The sequence below is a fragment of the Leucoraja erinacea genome, chromosome 23 (genome assembly GCF_028641065.1).
Source record: "Leucoraja erinacea ecotype New England chromosome 23, Leri_hhj_1, whole genome shotgun sequence".
Taxonomy (NCBI): Eukaryota; Metazoa; Chordata; class Chondrichthyes; order Rajiformes; family Rajidae; genus Leucoraja; species Leucoraja erinaceus.
Genome location: NC_073399.1, coordinates 27,119,461 through 27,139,824, shown reverse-complemented (window position 1 = coordinate 27,139,824; position 20,364 = coordinate 27,119,461). Strand labels below are relative to the sequence as shown.

Here is a 20,364-nt window from a genome sequence, read left to right as displayed (position 1 = left end):
GAGGAACACAAGGTGCTGTTTGTCCAGACTGTCGTGGTCTTGGTATCCATTCATTCATTTCCATTTCTCATATACGCTGCACTATTATTACATCTAAGACAGACACAACATGCTGGAGTAACTCAGCGGGATAGGCAGCATCTCTGGAGAAAATGCATAGGTGACGTTTCGAGTCGGAACCCTTCTGCAGACTTGACCCGACCGGAAACGTCACCCGTGCTTTTTTCTCCAGAGATGTTGCCTGACCCGCTGAGTTACTCCAGTACCATGTGCCTGTCAAGGGGAATTATTTTTGTTTGATGGAGCCAAATCCTCTCCGTGCCCAGATATTGCTCGAGGAACCCCTCAGGGCAGTGTCCTCGGCTCTGTTACACTCAGCTGCCTCATCAGCGGCATTCCCTGAAGTCACAAGTCAGAAATAGAATGTTGTGTTTTGTTTCCATAGCCTTGTCCAATTACCTGGACGTGAATGCATGCCAGAATATTCCTCCACCATGTTTTGGTCCTCAGCCAGCGTTTATCTGCTTCAAACGGTTTATTGTTCCTTTAATGATGAATGGCTTTTCATTCCCCTGCCAGGCTGGCGTGGTGGTGAGGCTGTAGTGGATAATGCGCTGCGGAATGGGTCTGATACAGGACATCCCCAGAGGACAACGAGTTCCATTTATAAACACCCATGAGCTGATTTTGTCCATAAGTCAGGTAATACACACAAAAAAATCACTCGATTTACAACACAGACCTCTAGTGCATTAGAATGAATGACATCAAAAGCACACTAGACAGATAAGAAAGGGCGCAAAAGAGGTTTGTCAGATGTTTTCTGGGCTTGCAGGCTTGGTTGGGGAGAGGTTAGATAAGCTTGGACTCTTTGCATTGGAGAGTGGAAGGCTGAGGGGTGACATTATTGAGATACAAGATCATGAGGTCCATGGATAAAGCGAATACTCACAGTCTTTATCTCAGGGTCGAGGATTCTAAAATTAGAGGGCGTAGGTTTAGGGTGAATGCAGAGAGATTTAAGAGAGACCTCAGGCAGAATTTTACACTCAGAAGATAGTCCGTATCTGGAATGAGCTGCCAAATTAAGGGACAGAAGTTTAGGGGTAACATGAGGGGGAACTTCTTTACTCAGAGAGTGGTAGCGGTGTGGAATGAGCTTCCAGTGGAAGTGGTGGAGGCAGGTTCGTTGGTATCATTTAAAAATAAATTGGATAGGCATATGGATGAAAAGGGAATGGAGGTTTATGGTATGAGTGCAGGCAGGTGGGACTAAGGGAAAAAAAGTTGTTCGGCACGGACTTGTAGGGCCGAGATGGCCTATTTCCGTGCTGTAATTGTTATATGGTTATATGGTTCAAATGAAACTATTGGAAGTGGATACAATTACAACCTTTAAAATACATTTGGACAAATATATGGACAGGATGAGTTTAGAGGGCTATGAGCCAAATGCAGGTAAATGAGACGAGCCCAATATGCCAACATGATCAGCATGGACAAGGTGCCCAAAGGGCCTGTTTCCACGTTGTACGGCTCAATGTTCCTCCACGACTCTCTGAATGCATGTACAAATGTCCGACTTTTGAATTGAATAACTTTGTGCGAGCTTGCTCCTGTGTATAGCTGTCCATTAGTCGGGCATTCCTAACCCAGGGGTAGATAACTGCACCAAGAACTGCAGATGTTGGAATTTTAAGCAAAATAGTAGGTTTTGGAGGACTCAGGCAGCATCTGTGGAGGAAATGGACGGGCGACCTTCAGGGTGAAGGGTCGGAACACTTCAGTCTGAAGAAGGGTCCTGATTTGAAATATCATCTGTCCAGTTGCTTGACCCATCATGTACCTCCAGCACTTGCATAGCTTTTGTGTATGTCAGTTGAAAATAATAAAGAATGGCTGGTGATCAAATTATAAATGTTGAGATTATCAAGAGAAAGTTAAAACTGAATTCGATATAATAACTGAACTAAGTCATAGAAAGCTGAACAACATTGCAGTTTTCACTTCATTAATTATGTCCGTAGAACATAGAACACAAGAGTACAGCAATAGGAACAGGCCCTTCGGCCCACAATGTTTGTGCCGAATCCTAGACTATCTCTTTTCTGCCTGCGTGTTATCCATGTCGGAATGGAATGGAATGCTTTATGGTCACATGTGATAAGGCACAGTGAAGTTCTTTGCTTGCATACACAAGGTATACCATATCCTTCCATTCCCTGCATATCCATGTGGTTATCCAACAGTCTCTCAAATGCCACTAATGTATATCCAGGCACCCATCATCGTCTGTGTAAAAAAACTTGTTCCGCACATCTTCTTTAAACTTTGCCCCTCTCATGCCCTCTGGTGTTTGATTTTCCACCCTAGGAAATAGGTTCTGACTGTCTACCCTATCCAAGCCCGAAATCTGCCTCTTTTTCCAGGAAAAATGTACTGTACTGAAACGCCAAAGAACCATCTCACTCCTGCACCCTCCCAGGAGTCACACACCATCCAATATTCATAGCAATCTTCATGGAAAATAATTCTGTTGATTATTTTTTTAAAAATTTTTATTTTTTAATTTTATTTTTATTAGCAGTACAGTAAATCACATTAATACATCGCATATATCTTATTACATTATGTTGTACCATTTCATTTTTTGAGCTTTAAAAAAGATAGAAATAAAAGAAGTAAGGAAAGTAAGCAAGAATCGTGAAGGTGCAGGAAAGTGTTGGGAAAAGAGAGCCCTTAGGGAAGGAATTAGAGAAGGAAGTAAAGAAAAGAAATAAGACCCTAGAAAGAAAAGAAAAAAAAAGAAGAAAGAAAAATCAATCGCTCTATTGTAACACAAAACTCCGCAAAAAAGGATATACCAACCGTGTTTTTATTAAAAATGTATTTTAAACCCCCCGTTTCCAGGTCTTGGTAGCCTTTATGTTATAACTTATTATTGCACCTTATGCTTGTAATAGTTCCATAAATGCAGACCACGTCTTTTGGAAGTGATCTGCTTTACCTGCTAGGAGGAGTCTCATCTCTTCCAAGTGTAGTGTTTCGAACATGTTTGAAATCCACATTTTTGTTGTTGGTATTGGAGCATTTTTCCAAAATTTAAGTATAAGCTTTTTTCCGATTATTAGCCCATAATTAAGTAAATTCTTTTGAAACATATTTAATTCTGGGTTACCTTCCGATATTCCAAAAATGATCCATTCTACTTTAGGTAGTAGTTTTGTTTTAAATAATTTTGTGAAGATTTCAAATATTTCGTTCCAGAATTTTTGGATTTTTATACAGAAAACAAAAGAGTGCGCTATGTTAGCTTCTTGTAACTGACATTTATCACAAATGGGTGAGACATTTGGGAAAAGTTTATTTATTTTAGTTTTTGAATAATATAGTCTATGTAATGTTTTATATTGGATTAGAGTATGTCGTACGTTGATCGAGCATTTATGCACATATAATAAGTGTTTATCCCAGCTCTCTTATGAAATTTTCAAAAAATTCAGTTGATTATGCAAAGCATATTTATTGTTTTAATTAAAGATTTGAATAATATTCTTCCCAGAATAAGTTCCCAGAATTAGTAAATGCCAGTTTGGAAGGGATCTAGAAATCAGTTCACGTATCTATCTATGGGTTCTAGCAATGTGAATGAATGAATGATAGGGAAGCTAGGTACAGTAAAAAGCTTTGTTTTTCATACAACCGAGGCAGTACACAATTGCTGCCACGTGTTGGAGCCGACAAATTTTAAAAAATAACCGAACAGTCCTATCTCCTACCAGCTGCCGTTTGTGGTGGCAACCTCCCCCCCCCCCCCCCCCCCCCCCCCCCACTTCCCCCTTTGTTCTCCCCACCCCCCCCCCCCCTGGGCCCCCCGTTCTTGCCCCCCCACAAAGTTCCTCCATTGTTCTGGCCCCCCCCCCACCCCCCCTGTTGTTCTCTGCAAGCTGGGTCCTCCCCCCATGTTCTCGGCGCCCCCCCCCCCCCCCACACTGGGTCCCCTGTTGTTCATGCCCCCTACCTTCCCCATGCTGGGTCCCCCTTTGTTCTCGGCGATCCACCTCGCTCATGGTCCCTCCTCGATCTCAGTGATCTCAGTGGCGCCGTTTCTGTCGGCGCTGGTGGCTCGGGGCCAATTCTGAGACTGTGGCCGGCGGGCGAGTGGAACCGAGCAGGCAGATCCTCCATCGTCGGCCTGTGGTGGGCAAGTCCTCATCCGACTCTGAATAACTAGCCTCAATGTGCATGGCCTCTTTTAACAGATAGTTTGCTGACAGAAATATTATTCAACAGTGTTAGTTGACAACTAGAGTGGATTTTTTTTAATACCCAGAGTACCCAAGCTTCTGCACAAGTCATTTGTTATTTTTAGTTCACAGAGATTTGGCCGCTATTTATATGGGGTTTTTTTATTGGCAACAAATGTTCATTCATCAAGAAGGAGGTCAGAGAACTTGCAGACTGGCCCTGTGCAAATACAGCTCACGTGTCAACATCTTTGAATTAAAATACTCGGACTTTATTCCTGGGAACAACCTGGCTGAGAGCTGATCCTATAGAGGTCGGTAAAATCATGAGGGTAATAGATAGGGTTTATCCCCAAGGGTGGTGGAATCAAAAACTCACGGGCATGGTTTAGTGTGAGAGAGGAAAGATTTAATTGAAATCTGAGGGACTTTTTCCACACAGGGGGCAGTGTGTATATGGAGGTAGTTGAGGCAGGTACAACATTTAAAAGAGAGTTGGACAGGCACATGGATAGGGAAGCCTTAGAAGGATATGTGCCAATAGGCCAAGTTCAGGAAGATGCCTTGGTTGGCATGGACAACTTGGGCCGAAGGGCCTGCATCTGTGCTGTACGACTAATATTACCAGCCATTCCAGTCTTCTATTACATATTTGTCGTTATTCTTTTGTTTTCTATTGGATGTTGGAATGATACAGAACAGAAAGATTCTAACCAAGACTTGCAACTAAACAAAAACTACCGCTCCTTGAATCTCTGTAATTTTGATTTTCAGTGATGCTGTGGGTCAGAAAGATATGTGCATATATTCAAAGATGAAAAGCTATTGAGATGTCTGCTAGTTAGAATTCTACAGATCAATTTGCATTCAACCCATTTGATTCACAATGGCAAGCAGGTGATTCAAATCTTGATGCCAAACAGGTGAAGTCAGGTGGATTTTAAAATGGATGTAGAGTTAGAGTTGTACAGAAGGCCCAATGCCTTCACGACGACCAAGGTACCCCATCTGAGCTAGACCATGTCCCTCTAAATCAGTGGTTCCCAACCTTTTTTTGGCCATGCCCCACCTAATCACCTCTAAAATCCTGATGCCCCCCCCTTGCTTTCCCTTTAGAGAAAACTGAGGAAATAGATATTATAAGGGTAACTTAGCAAAAGCTCTTTGAATCGCATTTCTAAATCCAATTCAATAAATAAGGTTCTCCCATGACCTCGCGCGCTTCGTGCGACGTGCATGAAGAGCGATGGTGCGGTGATTATGTAATAACTACACAATAAAGACTTTTTTACCCCAAAAAAATGATTTACTCAAAATAACATCTGAAACATAAACTACATATGTTTACCTGAAGGAAAATCCAAAAAAATAAAAATCGAAAATTTGGACCCAGACCTCCTCAGTCACGCTCAATTGCCCCCCTTAAAAAATCAAATTGCCCCCTTTGGGGCGTACGTCAAGAATATTAGGAAACTTGTTTGGCAACTGAATTCACATTGCTCTTAAATCTTTTACAATACAGGAAAAATATATCCTGTAAAATACAGAGTGAATGCCTTTATTGTACCCGCAAATAATCTGCAGAGAACAATATGGGAGCGTGGAAGATTCTGAGAGGTGAACTTATAGGTTTACAAGATAATATTTAGGGATAAGTGAATATCCAGTTGTGAGATTCCTAGGCTGGAGGATAACAAAAAACAGATCTACTAGATTTAAGACTGATAGGGGGGAGCTTTATTTTCAGATCAAAAGCGACATCCATTAAAAAAAAGATCTGAGATTTGCCAGTAAAAGATATAGAAAGATACAGGTACCAGAGTTTACAAACTCCATTTGGGCAGATAGGAAAGTTAAACCTTTGGGTGAGTGCCTGTTTCCATGATGTGCAAGCTATCGCTGTCTTGGGTGAGAGCTTAGGCACGAGACTTTACAGTTTTAGTCAAGAATATTAGGAAACTTGTTTGGCAACTGAATTCACATTGCTGCTTCACTACATTTTACAATGACAGAAAAATAGAGGCTGTAAAATACAGAGTGAATCCTTTATTTAAAAATAACTGCACAAACAATATTTTGAATACATTCTCATAATATGAAAATAGGTACATATAATATTTAGGGAGCAAAACTAATATCCAAGTTGTGAGATTGTGGTCGCTGGTGTTCCAGTAACAAGGAAACACATCTACTGCAGACGACTGGTACTGTGAACCGCTTGCATTTTCAGATCAAAAGTCATCCATCTAAAAAAAAGACAATGGCTTTTAGAACTTGTCAGAAATGTGCAGGTACCAGACAACAAACTCCAGTGGCATCTCTGAAATAAACCTTTGGAACACCATCTAAACAAGCAATTTACAACTTCACTTTGTTTTGAAAGCCACGTTTTAATACTAATGTTAATCACCAGTCTTTTTTGTTGACAATTGGAAGTGTGGCAAGAGGCACACAGGAGGATTTCACAATTCAGCTGTGCCTCAAAGTGAGGATGAAATTGAAACCTGGTTTTCAAAACTCAGACACACGTTATGTCGTTCCCAGCATCTGATTAGTTTGGCTATGTCTCACCTCATCATGAACGCTAATCATTTGATAGATTTGACTCCTGTTATGGTTGTGACACTGTGCTTCCCAATGTATATTCAAGGTCTTATGCCAATGCCTAAAGAATTATTAACCCAATAATCTGTGAAAATTTGTCATGATCTGATTAGTTTGGAATTTGATTAGTTTGGCTATTCTCACCTCATCATCATCCTCATCTTCATCCTCATCTTCAGACCACGAATCCTGCAAGGATGAAACAACCTGGTTTCAAAACTCAGACACACGTTATGTAGTCCCAGCATCGACTCCCACATGTATATTCAAGGTCTTATGCCAATAAAGAAAGATACCTTGATAGACACTAAAAGCTGGAGTAATTCAGCAGGTCAGGCAGCATCTCCGGAGAAAAGGAATAGGTGATGGTTCGGGTCAAGACGCTTCTTCCGACCATCTCAACCCAAAACGTCACCTATTCCTTTTCTCCAGAGATGCCGCCTGACCTGCTGAGTTACTTCAGCATTCTGTGTCTATCTTCGGTGTAAACCAGCATCTGCAGTTCCTCCCTACTCATTCCCTCTATTCCTTCCATTTTATAGACACTCATCTGTTTAAATATCTTTACATAGTTTGTTCTCGTATTTCATCTTTTGCCCTTTCTCAACTTTTGATCATCCTTTGCTGTTCCTAACTTTCTCTTAACACTCAGGATCATGACTCTCCCTGGCATTGTAACCTTCAATATTTTACACACCCCTTCCCCGCTACACAAGAAAGATACTTTGCCTGATTTCCTCCCCATTTTACCTCCCCGTCCTGTTCCCAGCAAGGGTGTGTGGTCAGGCACTCCAGGGTCCCTCTGCTCCTCTGCAGTTTTCAGTAGCATACCATTCTCAGTGAGTTATCTTACTCGCCTTGCTCCCAAACAAATGACTGACCTCACACTTGTTGGAATTGAATTCTAGTTGCACAAAACATCTCTGCCTCTCGGCTCACCCACTCTTGCATCATTCTCAACACTTATGTCAGTTCAGATCAACTACCGGAAATGTTGATCTCTGACGTGTATCTCTAGGAGTTGTGCTTGGCCGTGATATATGTCAGAGCTTGGAAACAGTCCTTCTGGTCACTGTCCATGCTGACCATCACGCACCCGCATACATTAATCCCATTTTAATCTCCCAACATTCCCATCAACTCTACGAGATGCAAATGCTCGCCTGCATACTTGAGATAATTTACAGTAGCCAATTTATTTAACATTCTGCACACCACTGGGAATTTAGGAAGAAACCGGAGCATGCAATCACAGGTAATGAAACAAACTCCACGTAGACAGCACCAGAGGTCAGGAGTTAAGCCAAGCCACTGGAGCTTTGAGGCTGCTACTCTTCCAGTTGTGTCACATTGTCACACCGTCCTGGCCAATGTGCTGGTTGAGAGAGGTTTAAAATCGGCAGCATCTGTAGAAGGAGACTGGTCCTGACCCCAAAACGTCATCTGTTCATTCCTTCCACAGATGCTGCCTGTTCCGCTGAGTTCCTCCATCACTTTGCTTTTTGTTTCTAGAGGTGATCCCGATTAGTGAGCATTTGAATGTTTGGAATAACAAAATCAGTGGGAACATTCATCAAGCAGCAGCCTTCACAGCTTTTACATGTAAGTTTATAAAAGAATCAGTATTATAATTTCCAAATTTCCAAAAATATTTATGTATTTACGATGTATTGTAAAGTGGAGGGGAGGTTGGTTTGTGTGATGGTCTGAGGCAACACAGCCCAATGCACAAACCAACCTCCCTTCCATTGACTCCTTTCACGCTGCCTCCGAAAGGCCACCAGCGTAATCACGGGCCAGTCTCACCTCAGTCACTCCATATTCTCCCCCCTCCCATCAGGCAAGAGGTACAGAAGTGTGACACGCACACCTCCAGATTCAGGGATAGTTTCTTCCCAGCTGAACCATCCTATCACCAACTATGAAGGCAGTCCTGACCTCCCATCTACCTTTTTGGAGACCTTCGGACTATCTTTAATTGGACTTTGTTGGACTTTATCTTAATCTAAATGTTATTTCCTTTATTCTATATCTGTATACTGTGGATAGCTTAATTGTAATCATGTATAGTCTTTCCACTGATTGGATAGCACGTAACTAAAAAGCTTCCACTGTACTTCGGGTCACGTGATAATAAACTAAATTAAATTTAAAAATGGAAACATCTTCTGTTCTTACCTTGCTGTCATCCATTTTTTCCAATTCAAACCTGTCTTTTTCTTGTTCAATAGTTTCGAAGAACATTTTCTCAGCGTTGGCGATTTTGTATTCGATGGTGTCCTCCTCATCCTCTGCTTGGTCCACCACCTTCTCCTGCTCAGACTTAGCCCGTTCCTTCGCCCGCATCTCACGCTGGCGCGATTCGAGAATCTTCTCCCGCTTTGTCTCCCGCTCAAACATCTAAAATGTCAACAAAATATTTTTAATGAAGAAATCCTTCACAATCAATTATTCTATTTTAATATTAAAATGTTACCGTTCCTCAGTATGTTACTCCTCAGTACTCAGTGAAAATGATTTGTCTATCTGTGAGCACAATGTGCACATAAAACTAGTCTTCTGAAACATAGATTTTAACACAGAATTGACAAGATTTTATACTATTTCAATTCCATATCACATCTCCAAACTCATGACTCATGACTCAACATTTCTGATCTGGGAATGCTTTACTAGAAACATAATATTTTTGAAAGTAAACCTCACATCGGACTGTTTTTCTATAAATTACCACATTATTATTTTGTTTTACTATGGCCTGATAATCTGTGAAAAGGCCTTGTAACCCCGACATCCTAGAACAGTGGTTCCCAACCTTTTTTTGGCCATGCCCCCACCTAATCACCTCTAAAATCCTGATGCCCCCCCCCCCCCCCCCCCATGTGGTGATATATAATTCTTATCATTTAAAAAGTGAACTCCGTTTCAGCTGAAGAAGCTTAAAACGGCAATACCTTGGTTGTAATAACTACACAATAAAGACCTTTTTTACCCCAAAAAAACTATTTACTCAAAATAACATCTGAAACATAAACTACATATGTTTACCTGATGGAAAATCCTAAAAAATGAAAATCGAAAATTTGGACCCAGACCTCAGTCGCGCTCAATTGCCCCCCTTAAAAATCAAATTGCACCCCTGTGGGGCGTACGCCCCACGTTGGGAACCACTGTCCTAGAATGAAGTGATCTTAAGTTGCTGATGTGCAGGGTTACATTATGCTGATAGTTATCTAATTGGGGATAATCTCTAGTTTGCACTCTCCTAATTCAGTAAGATGATACTACGAAGAGAATGACATTGGGTTAACTTCTTATTTTATAGACATATCTATTAAAATAATTCATGTCTTCTGTAAAACTTCTTGGCTGGTACAGCCACAATATAAATCACAGAACTGCCGAGTCTCGTAACATTTTGAAGATTCCATTGGAAATGTTTAAATGTATATATTAAACTGCAGCAGCACAGGGCCAAGATTAGATTGAATAAAACAACACATCAAGAGTTCATGCTTTTGACATTCTATAGAAAGCAAACTAACTAGTGTGAGAGTAATGCCCCTGTCCCATTTAGGAAACCTGAACGGAAACCTCTGGAGACTTTGCGCCCCACCCAAGGTTTCCGTGCGGTTCCCAGAGGTTGCAGGTAGTGGAAGCAGGTAGGGAGACTGACAAAAACCTCCGGAAACCGCACGGAAACCTTGGGTGAGGCACAAAGTCTCCAGAGGTTTCCGTTCAGGTTTCCTAAGTGGGACAGGGGCATAAGCTAACCTTGCAGACATAAACACTAGCGCCAGACCGGTGAGGAAATATTTGCAGTTTTACCCAGAAACAGAAGGAGAGATAATTAAAGCTGTAAAGTACTTACATTTTGAAAATTGCTGTGTTTTACACTTTAATGGCAAGAGCTAATGACACTGATGACACCGTTTCTACAAAACCTACTCTAATGTAGAGTTCCATTAGCAGAACATAGTGCTGGGGGAACTAAGTGGGTCAGGCTTGCTGTGTTCCTGCAGCACTGTGTTTTGCTCGAGATTGCTGGTAGAGCTGTTTCCTCCCACATCCCAAAGACGTGTAGGTTAATTGACATCTGTAAATTGCTCCTGCTGTGTACTGAGTAGATGACACAGTGGGATAACATAGAATTAGTTAGTATGAAGGGGTGATCGATGGTCAGCATGCACTCTGTGGACCAAAGGACCTGTTTCCATGCTATATCTCTAAACTCATTAAGGAATAGTTTGCACATCTTTCCTCTGATGTAATATTTGTCAGATGTAAAAGCAAATGATTTGAAAACATTCTCCAGCTTTTTGTGTTCTGGGGTGGACTGAACTAAAATGATGCAGAACATTCTAACTATACTTGGCTCCATCATTTAATTAATGGAAAAGAATAGAATTTACTTGATTGTGAACTAGAGTCAGAGAACCCCATAGCCCTATGGCTCATCGTCCATGCTACACAATGGGCTGGTTGCATAGTCCTTCAACCCTTTCTACCTAATAGATTTAAATTTGGATAGATCATTCAGACAAGTCAAAATAGGTTTTGAAAAGCTCAGATAGAACTGGTAACCAAGATGCTCATGGCTTGGTATTTCACACAACTGCAACAAGCAAAACTTCAAGTAAACAGCAAGTGTTGCTGCACTTATTTCATGCGACACTGTTACCCACAGTTTCTCCCATGGTTAGAATTTTGAAGAAAGCTCTTCTGTGTGGCAGACCCAAAAAGCTGGAGTAACTCAGCGGGACAGGCAGCATCTCTGGAGGGAAGGAATGGGTGACGTTTCAGGTCAAGACCCTTCTTTATCCTCCCTCTTCTGCATGGCAGCTTTATACTGAAATAATTCTTAATTGCAGGCAGACTAGAAATGGATATCATGCTGACGAGAACACTTACGGCATTTGCAACTGTTCTTTCTTGCTTCAGGTAAGCATAAAAGCTGGATGAAAACTCGAGCAAGGTTGTTGTACCCTCCTGAGAACCACAGGCAAGGAATTGTCCGTTGTCTTGGATACGCAAACTGTGCAGAGGGTCATCGCACACCTGATTGGATGGAGAGAGGTGGGGATTGGGGGGAAATAGACGGGATTAATGAAATGTATATAGGGAAAATGTCAAGATTTGGCAATGTGAATACAAAATATTTGACAAAATGATTCGCAAAATAGATTGTCTCTTTAAACATGTTGAAAATTCTGTTGCAGTCGCCTGTAGTCTCTCAAAAAATCCCCTAAGTGGGACAGGCCCATAATGTTGAGGAATACGAGTACCTTAACGCTGAGTGTAGCCTCGCTGTGCTTAAATGATAAATCCCAGGCATCAACAGTACCATCCATTTTGCTTGTGAAGAAGACAGTTGGCCTTATGGGGCTCCAACATCCGTCTGTCAGGTTACACATATGATATCTGAAACAAAAATCAGCAGATGGAATATGATCAGTTCTTGTTAAAGAAGCCTTTTCCATAACAACAAAAATCCGCAACCTTTCTCCTCAATTCCACTGAATTTCCTCTGGAATGGCTGTAATTAGAACAGCACCTGACCTCTGTATCTTGGCCTTCGCTAGCAACCTCCGGGGGCTTTGTTTGTGTTGGACCATCTTGCTACCCCACTCCATCTTCTCCCCTCTCCCATCAGGCAAGAGGTACAGAAGTGTGACAACATACAGCAGTGTGACAATATACTGAGATATACAGATTACTGTCAGATATAATGATAGTGCTGTGAAGAGGCAATGGAAGTGACCAGTGCCAATGAATGGAAATGGAGACCAAAGGCAGACTGGACAAACAGCATCTTGTGTTCCTCTTGAGAAGCCTACATCCCATCAGTGAAAATCTCATGGTGACACTGCCTGATTTTAATTTTCTAAATACCCTGTGACTTCCTGGTGGGTTCCAGCATTTTCCTAATGACAAACTGGTACATTGTCTCCTGGTTTCTGTCTCCCACTGTTTTGGAACAGGGGGGGTTATATTTGTCAATCTCCACCAACTGGGACCTTTCCAAAATCTATAGCATCTTGAAAATAGCAAAATTAATGAATCTGCTTAAAGAACCTTGATGACAAAATATTATACCTGATGCGTAGTTTCATCAGGTACTGCATTAATATGATTCACCAAGTAGAAGTCAAATCTATGTTTCTGAATACAGCAGTCAATGCCATTCAGCTTTTAACAATGAAAGCAACTGAGTGGCATTTTTTAAGGTGAGAGGGGAAAGATTTAGCAGGAACCTGAGGAGCAACTTTTTCACACAGTGGGTATATGGACTGAGCTGCCAGAGGAGTTAGTTGAGGCAGGTACTATAACAACATTTAGGAGACACCTGGACAGGTACATGGATAAGAACAGTTCGGAGAGATATGGGGCAAACGTGGGCAAATGGAACTAATGTGGATGGGCATGTTAGTCAGCATGGGTGAGTTGGTCTGAAGAACCTGTCTCCATGCTGTGTGACTCTGACTCTGTGTACAAATTCCTGGTTAAGATTCAAGATAATTCTCCATTGGGGAATTGAGAGGAATAGCTCACGGCTATTATACCAGACACTCCGCAAATAACCAGAAAACCCTGATAGGATAGAAACAAATATATTATGGATATAAAACGTGCTGGAGGAACTCAAAGGGGTCAGACAGCATCTGTGGAGAGGATGGACAGATGATGTTTCAGGTCAAGACCATTCTTCAGACTGGAGGAATGGATGGCTGAGTTACTTCAGCACTTTGTGTTTCGTTAAGGATTCCAGCATCTGCAGTTCCTTGTGCCCCCATATTATATATCTATATTCTGCAAAAAAATATATATTCTTCCAGTGCTGAAATAAAGCATTTGAAATTAAGATGTGATAAAAAAAAAAAAACACATTTGGTCAGTGGACTAATAATATTACACCACTACACTTTAGAGATACTGCGCGGAAATAGGCCCTTAATAGGCGCTGTAAGGCAGCAACTCTGCGCCACTTTGCCAACCCCATAATCTAGTTAAAAATGCTGTCCAACAGATAGGGCATTTTATAGTCAACCATATTAACATTGGCTATTTCAACACATTTCTTAACTGCAGAACATGGATAATGAACATATCAGGCCTGTTTATGTCCAATGTAAAATTGTCCAATTCCTCTGAGTTTAAGGACTTTTGTAAATCCTGTGAAAGATAAAGTCCCATTCTCTCAGTTTAGTCACAAAAGCCTGAAATAGGTGGATTTTGTTCATTACCCGAGTCAAACAATAAATGCACTACAGTTGCAAATGTTGGTTATCGAGACGGTATCTTAATCCCACTCACTTCTGAAAACAACTTAGCAGAAGTCTCAAAGCTAGGCAATCTATTGTGTGAAAGCAACACGACGGTCTTTTCTGTTGATGTAACAGAATATCAGTGGGATACAGGTCAAAATGACCAAGCATACACACAGAGTACATCCATATAGCATTACCGTGGCCTTGTCTTCTCAATGGTGCAGCTCAAAATTCATACCAATTTATACTGAACTCAATGCCAGTTACATAGAAATGTAACGTAGACCTCACAAAAGCAGCCAATCTCCGGTTAATGGTCAAATACATACACTGTGCCACTAAACAGTTGTTAACACTTATTTTCAATATGAAGAAAGGTAAATGCAATAGAGCTGACAGGGAACTTGAATGTCAGTGTTCTCGCCTCTAATAAGCAAGTTCGGTATTCTGACTGCGCATGTCCAGGTCAAAGGTCACGATGCATAAACATTGCTCGAAAGCAGTGGAGCTGTGTACAAAGAGACCTTTCTTTCTTCTGTTTTTTCCAACTGATTCTTTCTGCTTTCAAACTATGAATTAGTTGTATATATTGTTCCTTTGTTAAAAGCTTAGATTATTTTGTCATATTTATTGCTTTATGCTTTGGTGAGTGAGCGAGATCGTGCTTGTCTGTGGTCGGGATCGGGCCTCCGGCGCCGTTGAGTTGCTGCTGGGCCGTCCCCGTCCCCATCCCCTTCTGGGTGTCCCGTCCCTGCCGGGGGCGGCCGGAGGTGTCGGGCCGGGCTTGCAGCCTGCGCGGGGAGGAGGTGCTGGCTCCGGCTCCAGGGAGAGGTGGGCCATTCCCCGGTGGGCCGGGGACTGTCGGCTGTGCCTCTCTCCTTGTTCAGTGGCTGTCGGTTGGCCCCCTCGGTGCTGGCGGGGGACGAGCGCCGGTCATCGGCAGGGATGCACACGGGGTGCTGCGGTGGCTCGGCGGGTCAGGCGGAGTTGAGCTGGGGTTGCCGCTTCTTCCGCGCTGGCTGTTGGTCTGGGGCTGCTGGTGTCGTCAGTCCGGGGTCGCCCCAGACGTCTCCAGGTGGGGATGGCACACTCCGTTGGGGGGGTCCAATGATGGTTCGGCAGCGCTTGTGGCACTGGGGACCCAGGTTCGATCCTGGCTGTGAATGAGGCGCGGGTCTACGTGCGCGCTCTCCCCTGTCTCCCACTCCCATCTTCCCCTCTCTCTCGCTGTTACACCCCACTCTCCCGCTACCTGTTCCTTTGGGGTATGAAGAGTTGACCATTTGTGGGAGTCTCTCTGGAATCGAGAATTTCATTGCTCATTCGTATTTATAGATGAGGCTGAAGAATTCCATTGCCTTGAAATTAGCAGTGAAATTTGACTCAGAAACTGTCATTGTTGTGTTCCAGTACATTAAAGGGTCAGTCACACTGACGCAACTTTACAGCGACTGTCATCTACCTTCAAGCTCGGGGGCTGTCGCCTGAAAAACCTCGAGCCGGATCCTACCGTCAGTGATGAAACCGCGAGCCGGATCGACCGTCTCTCACACACACACACACACACACACACACACACACACACACACACACACACACACACACACACACACACACACACACACACACGCACACACACACACACACACACACACACACACACACACACACACACACACACACACACACACACACACACACACACACACTGCAAAGGTGGGGGCCAGGGAAAGCGGGGGAGCGCTGTCTGAAATTCACACGTGCGATGAACAGGAAGGTAAAAGACGGCTGGCACAGTGATGGTAAGTCATTTTGAGAGCGCGGAGATGAGGGGAGGAGAAAGAAGGGGAGAGAGGGGGAGAGAAGGGGGAGAGTAGGGGGGAGAAGGGGACAGAAGGAGAGGAGACACTTTTAAGAAGCCAGACAACGTTTAATAAAGTTTAGCGGGCATTTAACATTACCAGTCGGTTTACTTACCTTTTTTTTCTCAATGAGTTTTACGGTCGACTACCTTCGATTACCGAGGATAGCTGCTGACCTACTATGACCTACCTCGACTAACCCTACGAGTAAAAAAATATTGATTTTTTTTCCATGGCAACCTTTTTTTTACTGTTTTGGGACAAATGACAAAACACTTGTGACTCTTGACTTACAGTATGTTACAGCAGCTAATCCCCTTGTTCATGATTCTCCCATAATTTACACCCCTTTGGGACCGTGTATATTTGAATAAGGTCACCTCTCATTGCTCTAAATTATTCCATTCGCCAAAACTTCAAATCACCCTTTGGTTTTGCTTTCAATAATAAGTATATATATCTTTATTTGTGGAATATCTTGGCCGTTACTGAGATCCACATTCTTTGCAAATTGAAATTTTACAGCACAGTGAACAATCTGAACATGCTGTTCAATACTATGGTAACTTTTATTTGGTGAGACATTGTTCCATAAAAGGCAGGGTTTGAAAGCTGTAAACGGACACCATGGGAATGGAAGCAAACAGCAGGGGCGTGGCAATTAATATGTTGGCGAGTGTATTCTGTGGCGTCTCAATATTCATCCCTGTTCTGAGCATGAAGGGGTGTTACTTTTGTATGATGACATAACTCATCAGATGCAATATAGTTGCTCTATTTTTGCACCCTTTGTAGGAAAATAACTTAAATGTCAATTGTGTTGAAATTTGAAATCTTATAATTTACCTTGAACTGCTATGAACACAAAGGTTTCCATGACCACTATCATGCTTATACATTCAACGTCCAACTGAATACCACTGAGTTCCAACAACATTGAGGCTTAGGCAATTGAATTGTAAACAAAAGCAAATATTTTGGATTTAACTTTCCAAACCCAGTAAATATACCAATTGACTAAAGTTGCACATACAAATCTGATATATTACACTATAAAAAATGGTTAAGAAAACGATTTAATATACATCTGAATGTAATATGAAAATATCCATTAAGGGCCTGTCCCACATAGGCATTTTTTTAGGTGACTCCAGGTGACTAGGCTGTGCCCGATGGTCGTCGGGGGGTCGCCTGTATGGTCGTGAATAGTGTCCTCAGTCACCCAAAGAATCGCAGCGTTTTTCTAGTCGCCGTTGTATTTTGAAATGTTCAAAACTTTTTCGGCGACAGTCAGCGACAGTTGGCTTGAAGCCAATGAGCGTAGCTCGACTTCTCCTGACGTAGGTACAGGTGCACAACCTTTTATCCGAAAGCCTTGGGACCAGACACTTTTCGTAATTCAGAATTTGCCGGCCTTCGGAATGGAAATTTTTTAGCGTAGATTTTAATGGCTGGCTCAGTGGTAGAGTGCTCGGCTCATATCCGCAAGGTCGCGAGTTTGCGCCTTGATCCCGGCAGTTACTCGGTCGCGAGTTTGAGTCTTCAATGTAGTTTTTTCTTGCAGAATAAATGTTTGTATGAAATGCAGTGTAGGAGAGGTGTACTGACTGTGTAGGCAGAACTTTGGAAGTGATTGCCCACCAGTCTAAAAAGCCGCTGTGTCTCCCTGTCCCTGGGATAGCAGGGGGCGATCAAACAGCACAATACCCCCCTCCCCCTCCAACTCCATCGGGGAGAATCCTCTCGCCGATGGGCCGCTACGGCGACAAGTGGCAGTTTGCCCACAGCCCGAGCTGTGCCACCCCAAGAACAAGACGTACCTTGCACACCATCAGCTTCTGCCCCTACGTGTTCCTCTGGAGTTGGAGCGGGGCTGGGCTGGAGTTGCTGCTGGCTGTGGGTCTCTGGGATCTCCGTGCTTGCAGTGGGCCTGGGGGTCGGTGTCCCGTTGGTCCTGACGTCTCCGGCCACCCCCCTGGACTGGAGCTGAGACTGGGAACTGTACCACCCTTGCCCCCTCCCTCTGCAACTGCTTACAACCCCACTCTCCTGCAAGGGCGATACAGTTCCCGGAGGATAGCAGGTGGCTGGAGACGTCAGGACCAACAGGAACCCGCTCCCCGATGGGCCCCTACGACGCCCCGAGCTGCACCCCGTCATCCGCAACCCAGGTTCCTCAGTAGTTGGAGCGGGGCTGGGCTGGGCTGCTCTTGGCTGTGGGTGTCTGGGTTCTCCATGCTTGCGGTGGGCTTGGTGGTCGACGTCCAATTGGTCCTGACGTCTCCGGTGACTGCACTGACCTGCTGCCATCGCCGACGTGAAGACAGTGCAAAGCCCCCACGCCGGTGCAATGAGCGGGGAGCTGGAGAGTGGAGGGAAGGGGTCACACACATGGCCGGGAAGCAGAGGGGTGTATGTGGGGTGAAACTGAAGGGAGCGACAATCTGCTGCTGCCTGCACACTGAGTTAAAAAGTTCCCACGCAAGACTCACGATACACTGTGTATCGTGTCTACCGTGGGAACTTTTTAACTCAGCGGGCAGGTAGCAGCATATTGTCAATTATTAACCCTCCCGCGCAATATACCCTCACCTCTTTTATGAATGGGGATTTAGTTCCCCTCACTTCGAGGACCGACCGGAGGTTCCGCTGTCACCTCCGCGGGCCGCCCTCGGTGAACGTCCTGTCTCCCTGTCCCTGGGATAGTAGGGGGCGATCAAACAGCACAATACCCCCCTCCCCCTCCAACTCCAGAGGAATCCGCTCCCCGATGGGCCGCTACGGCGACAAGTGGCAGTTCGCCCACAGCCCGAGCTGCGCGACCCCAAGAACAAGACGTCCCTTGCACACCATCAGCTTCTGCCCATATGGGGAGCGTGTTCCTCTGGAGTTGTAACGGGGCTGGGCTGGAGTTGCTGATCTGGGATCTCCGTGCTTGCAGTGGGCCTGGGGGTCGGTGGCCCGATGAGGGGGCGCAGCTCGGGGAACGGCTTCTGGTGGTCCTGACGTCTCCGGCCAGTTTGCAGTTTTCCTCTGGAGTTGGAACGGGGCTGGGCTGCTGCTGGCTGTGGGTCTCTGGGATCTCCGTGCTTGCAGTGGGCCTGGGGGTCGGTGCCCCGTTGGTCCTGACGTCTCCGGTGACTGGCACTGTGCTGCTAGCATCGCCGACGTGAAGACAGTGCAAAGCCCCCGCGCCGGTGCAATGAGCGGGGAGCTGGAGAGGGGAGGGAAGGGGTCACACACATGGCCGGGAAGCAGAGGGGTGTAGGTGGGGTGAAACTGAAGGGAGCGACAATCTGCTGCTGCCTGCACGCTGAGTTAAAAAGTTCCCATGCAAGACTCACGATACACTGTGTATCATGAGTCTACCGTGGGAACTTTTTAACTTGGCGGGCAGGTAGCAGCATGTTGTCAATTATTAACCCTCCCGCGCAACATACCCTCACCTTCTCTTTTATGAATGGGGATTTAGTTCCCCTTTCTTCGAGGACCGACCGGAGGTTCCGCTGTCACCTCTGCGGGCCGCCCTCGGTGAACGTTTTCAAGGACCTTTCTTCAAGGACCGAAAAAATGTCCGCTATTTGGAGGTTTTTGTTATTTGGATCTTCGGATAAAAGGTTGTGCACCTGTACTGTCATAGGTTGTTGCCAGGATGACGTAGGTTGTCACCAGGTGACATAGGTTGTCGCCAGTGCAGCCTTTGATGAATTCCATTGGCTACTACGTACGCCAACCTACGTCAACCGGCGACAGGTACCGGCGACTGAATTGTCTTAAGTTGGCTTCAGTGTCGCCGACAGGGTCGTACCTTGTCGTCGCTTGTCGTGGGTGGACGTAGGTTGTCGTAGGTGTGGTCGTACGTAGACGTCCGAATGGGTCGGTGGTTGTCGATAGCTTGCCGCAGCTTGATGTCAACTAGGTGGTAGGTTGTTGCAGACATAGTCGTAGGGGGGGTCCAGTCACCGTTTTTTCGGTGACCTTCTACGACTATGACAGTCGCCGAAAAAATCACCAAAGTGGGACAGGCCCATTAGTAGACTGTTGTATTCTTGCTGCTTCATAATCTTTCCTTAAAACCGCCGTAGAACTAAACAGCACAGAAACAGGTAATTCAGCCCACCTTGTCCATGCCAACATTCTGGGCTAGTCCCATTTGCCTGCATTCGGTACATATCCAGCTAAACCCTTTTTATCCGTAGATCTGTCCAAATGTCTATTGAAATTCACATATTTTTATATAAATCTATCTTGCTCCCTCAGCCTCCTTTGCTCCAGGAAAAATAGACCCACCCTGTCCAACTCCACTAGTCATTTGCAAACTTACTAATCATGTCAGCTACAATCTCATCCAGATCATTCATATATATGACAAACAACTAAAGA

General features: G+C 44.3%; 1 protein-coding gene across 2 annotated transcripts in view; it reads right to left on the bottom strand.

The window, feature by feature from the left end:
- Positions 1-6,278: 6,278 nt before the first annotated feature.
- The window catches only part of dnai2b (dynein, axonemal, intermediate chain 2b), a 38,991-nt gene continuing 24,905 nt past the window's right edge, over positions 6,279-20,364 (bottom strand). For both annotated transcript variants that reach the window (XM_055654154.1, XM_055654153.1), the window contains exons 10-14: positions 12,137-12,272; positions 11,763-11,909; positions 9,030-9,251; positions 6,996-7,040; positions 6,279-6,493 (exon numbers count right to left, since the gene is read on the bottom strand). In XM_055654154.1, coding sequence (XP_055510129.1) covers positions 6,479-6,493; positions 6,996-7,040; positions 9,030-9,251; positions 11,763-11,909; positions 12,137-12,272 — 565 coding nt within the window. In that variant the 3' untranslated portion in view covers positions 6,279-6,478. The remainder of the gene's footprint in view (positions 6,494-6,995; positions 7,041-9,029; positions 9,252-11,762; positions 11,910-12,136; positions 12,273-20,364) is intronic.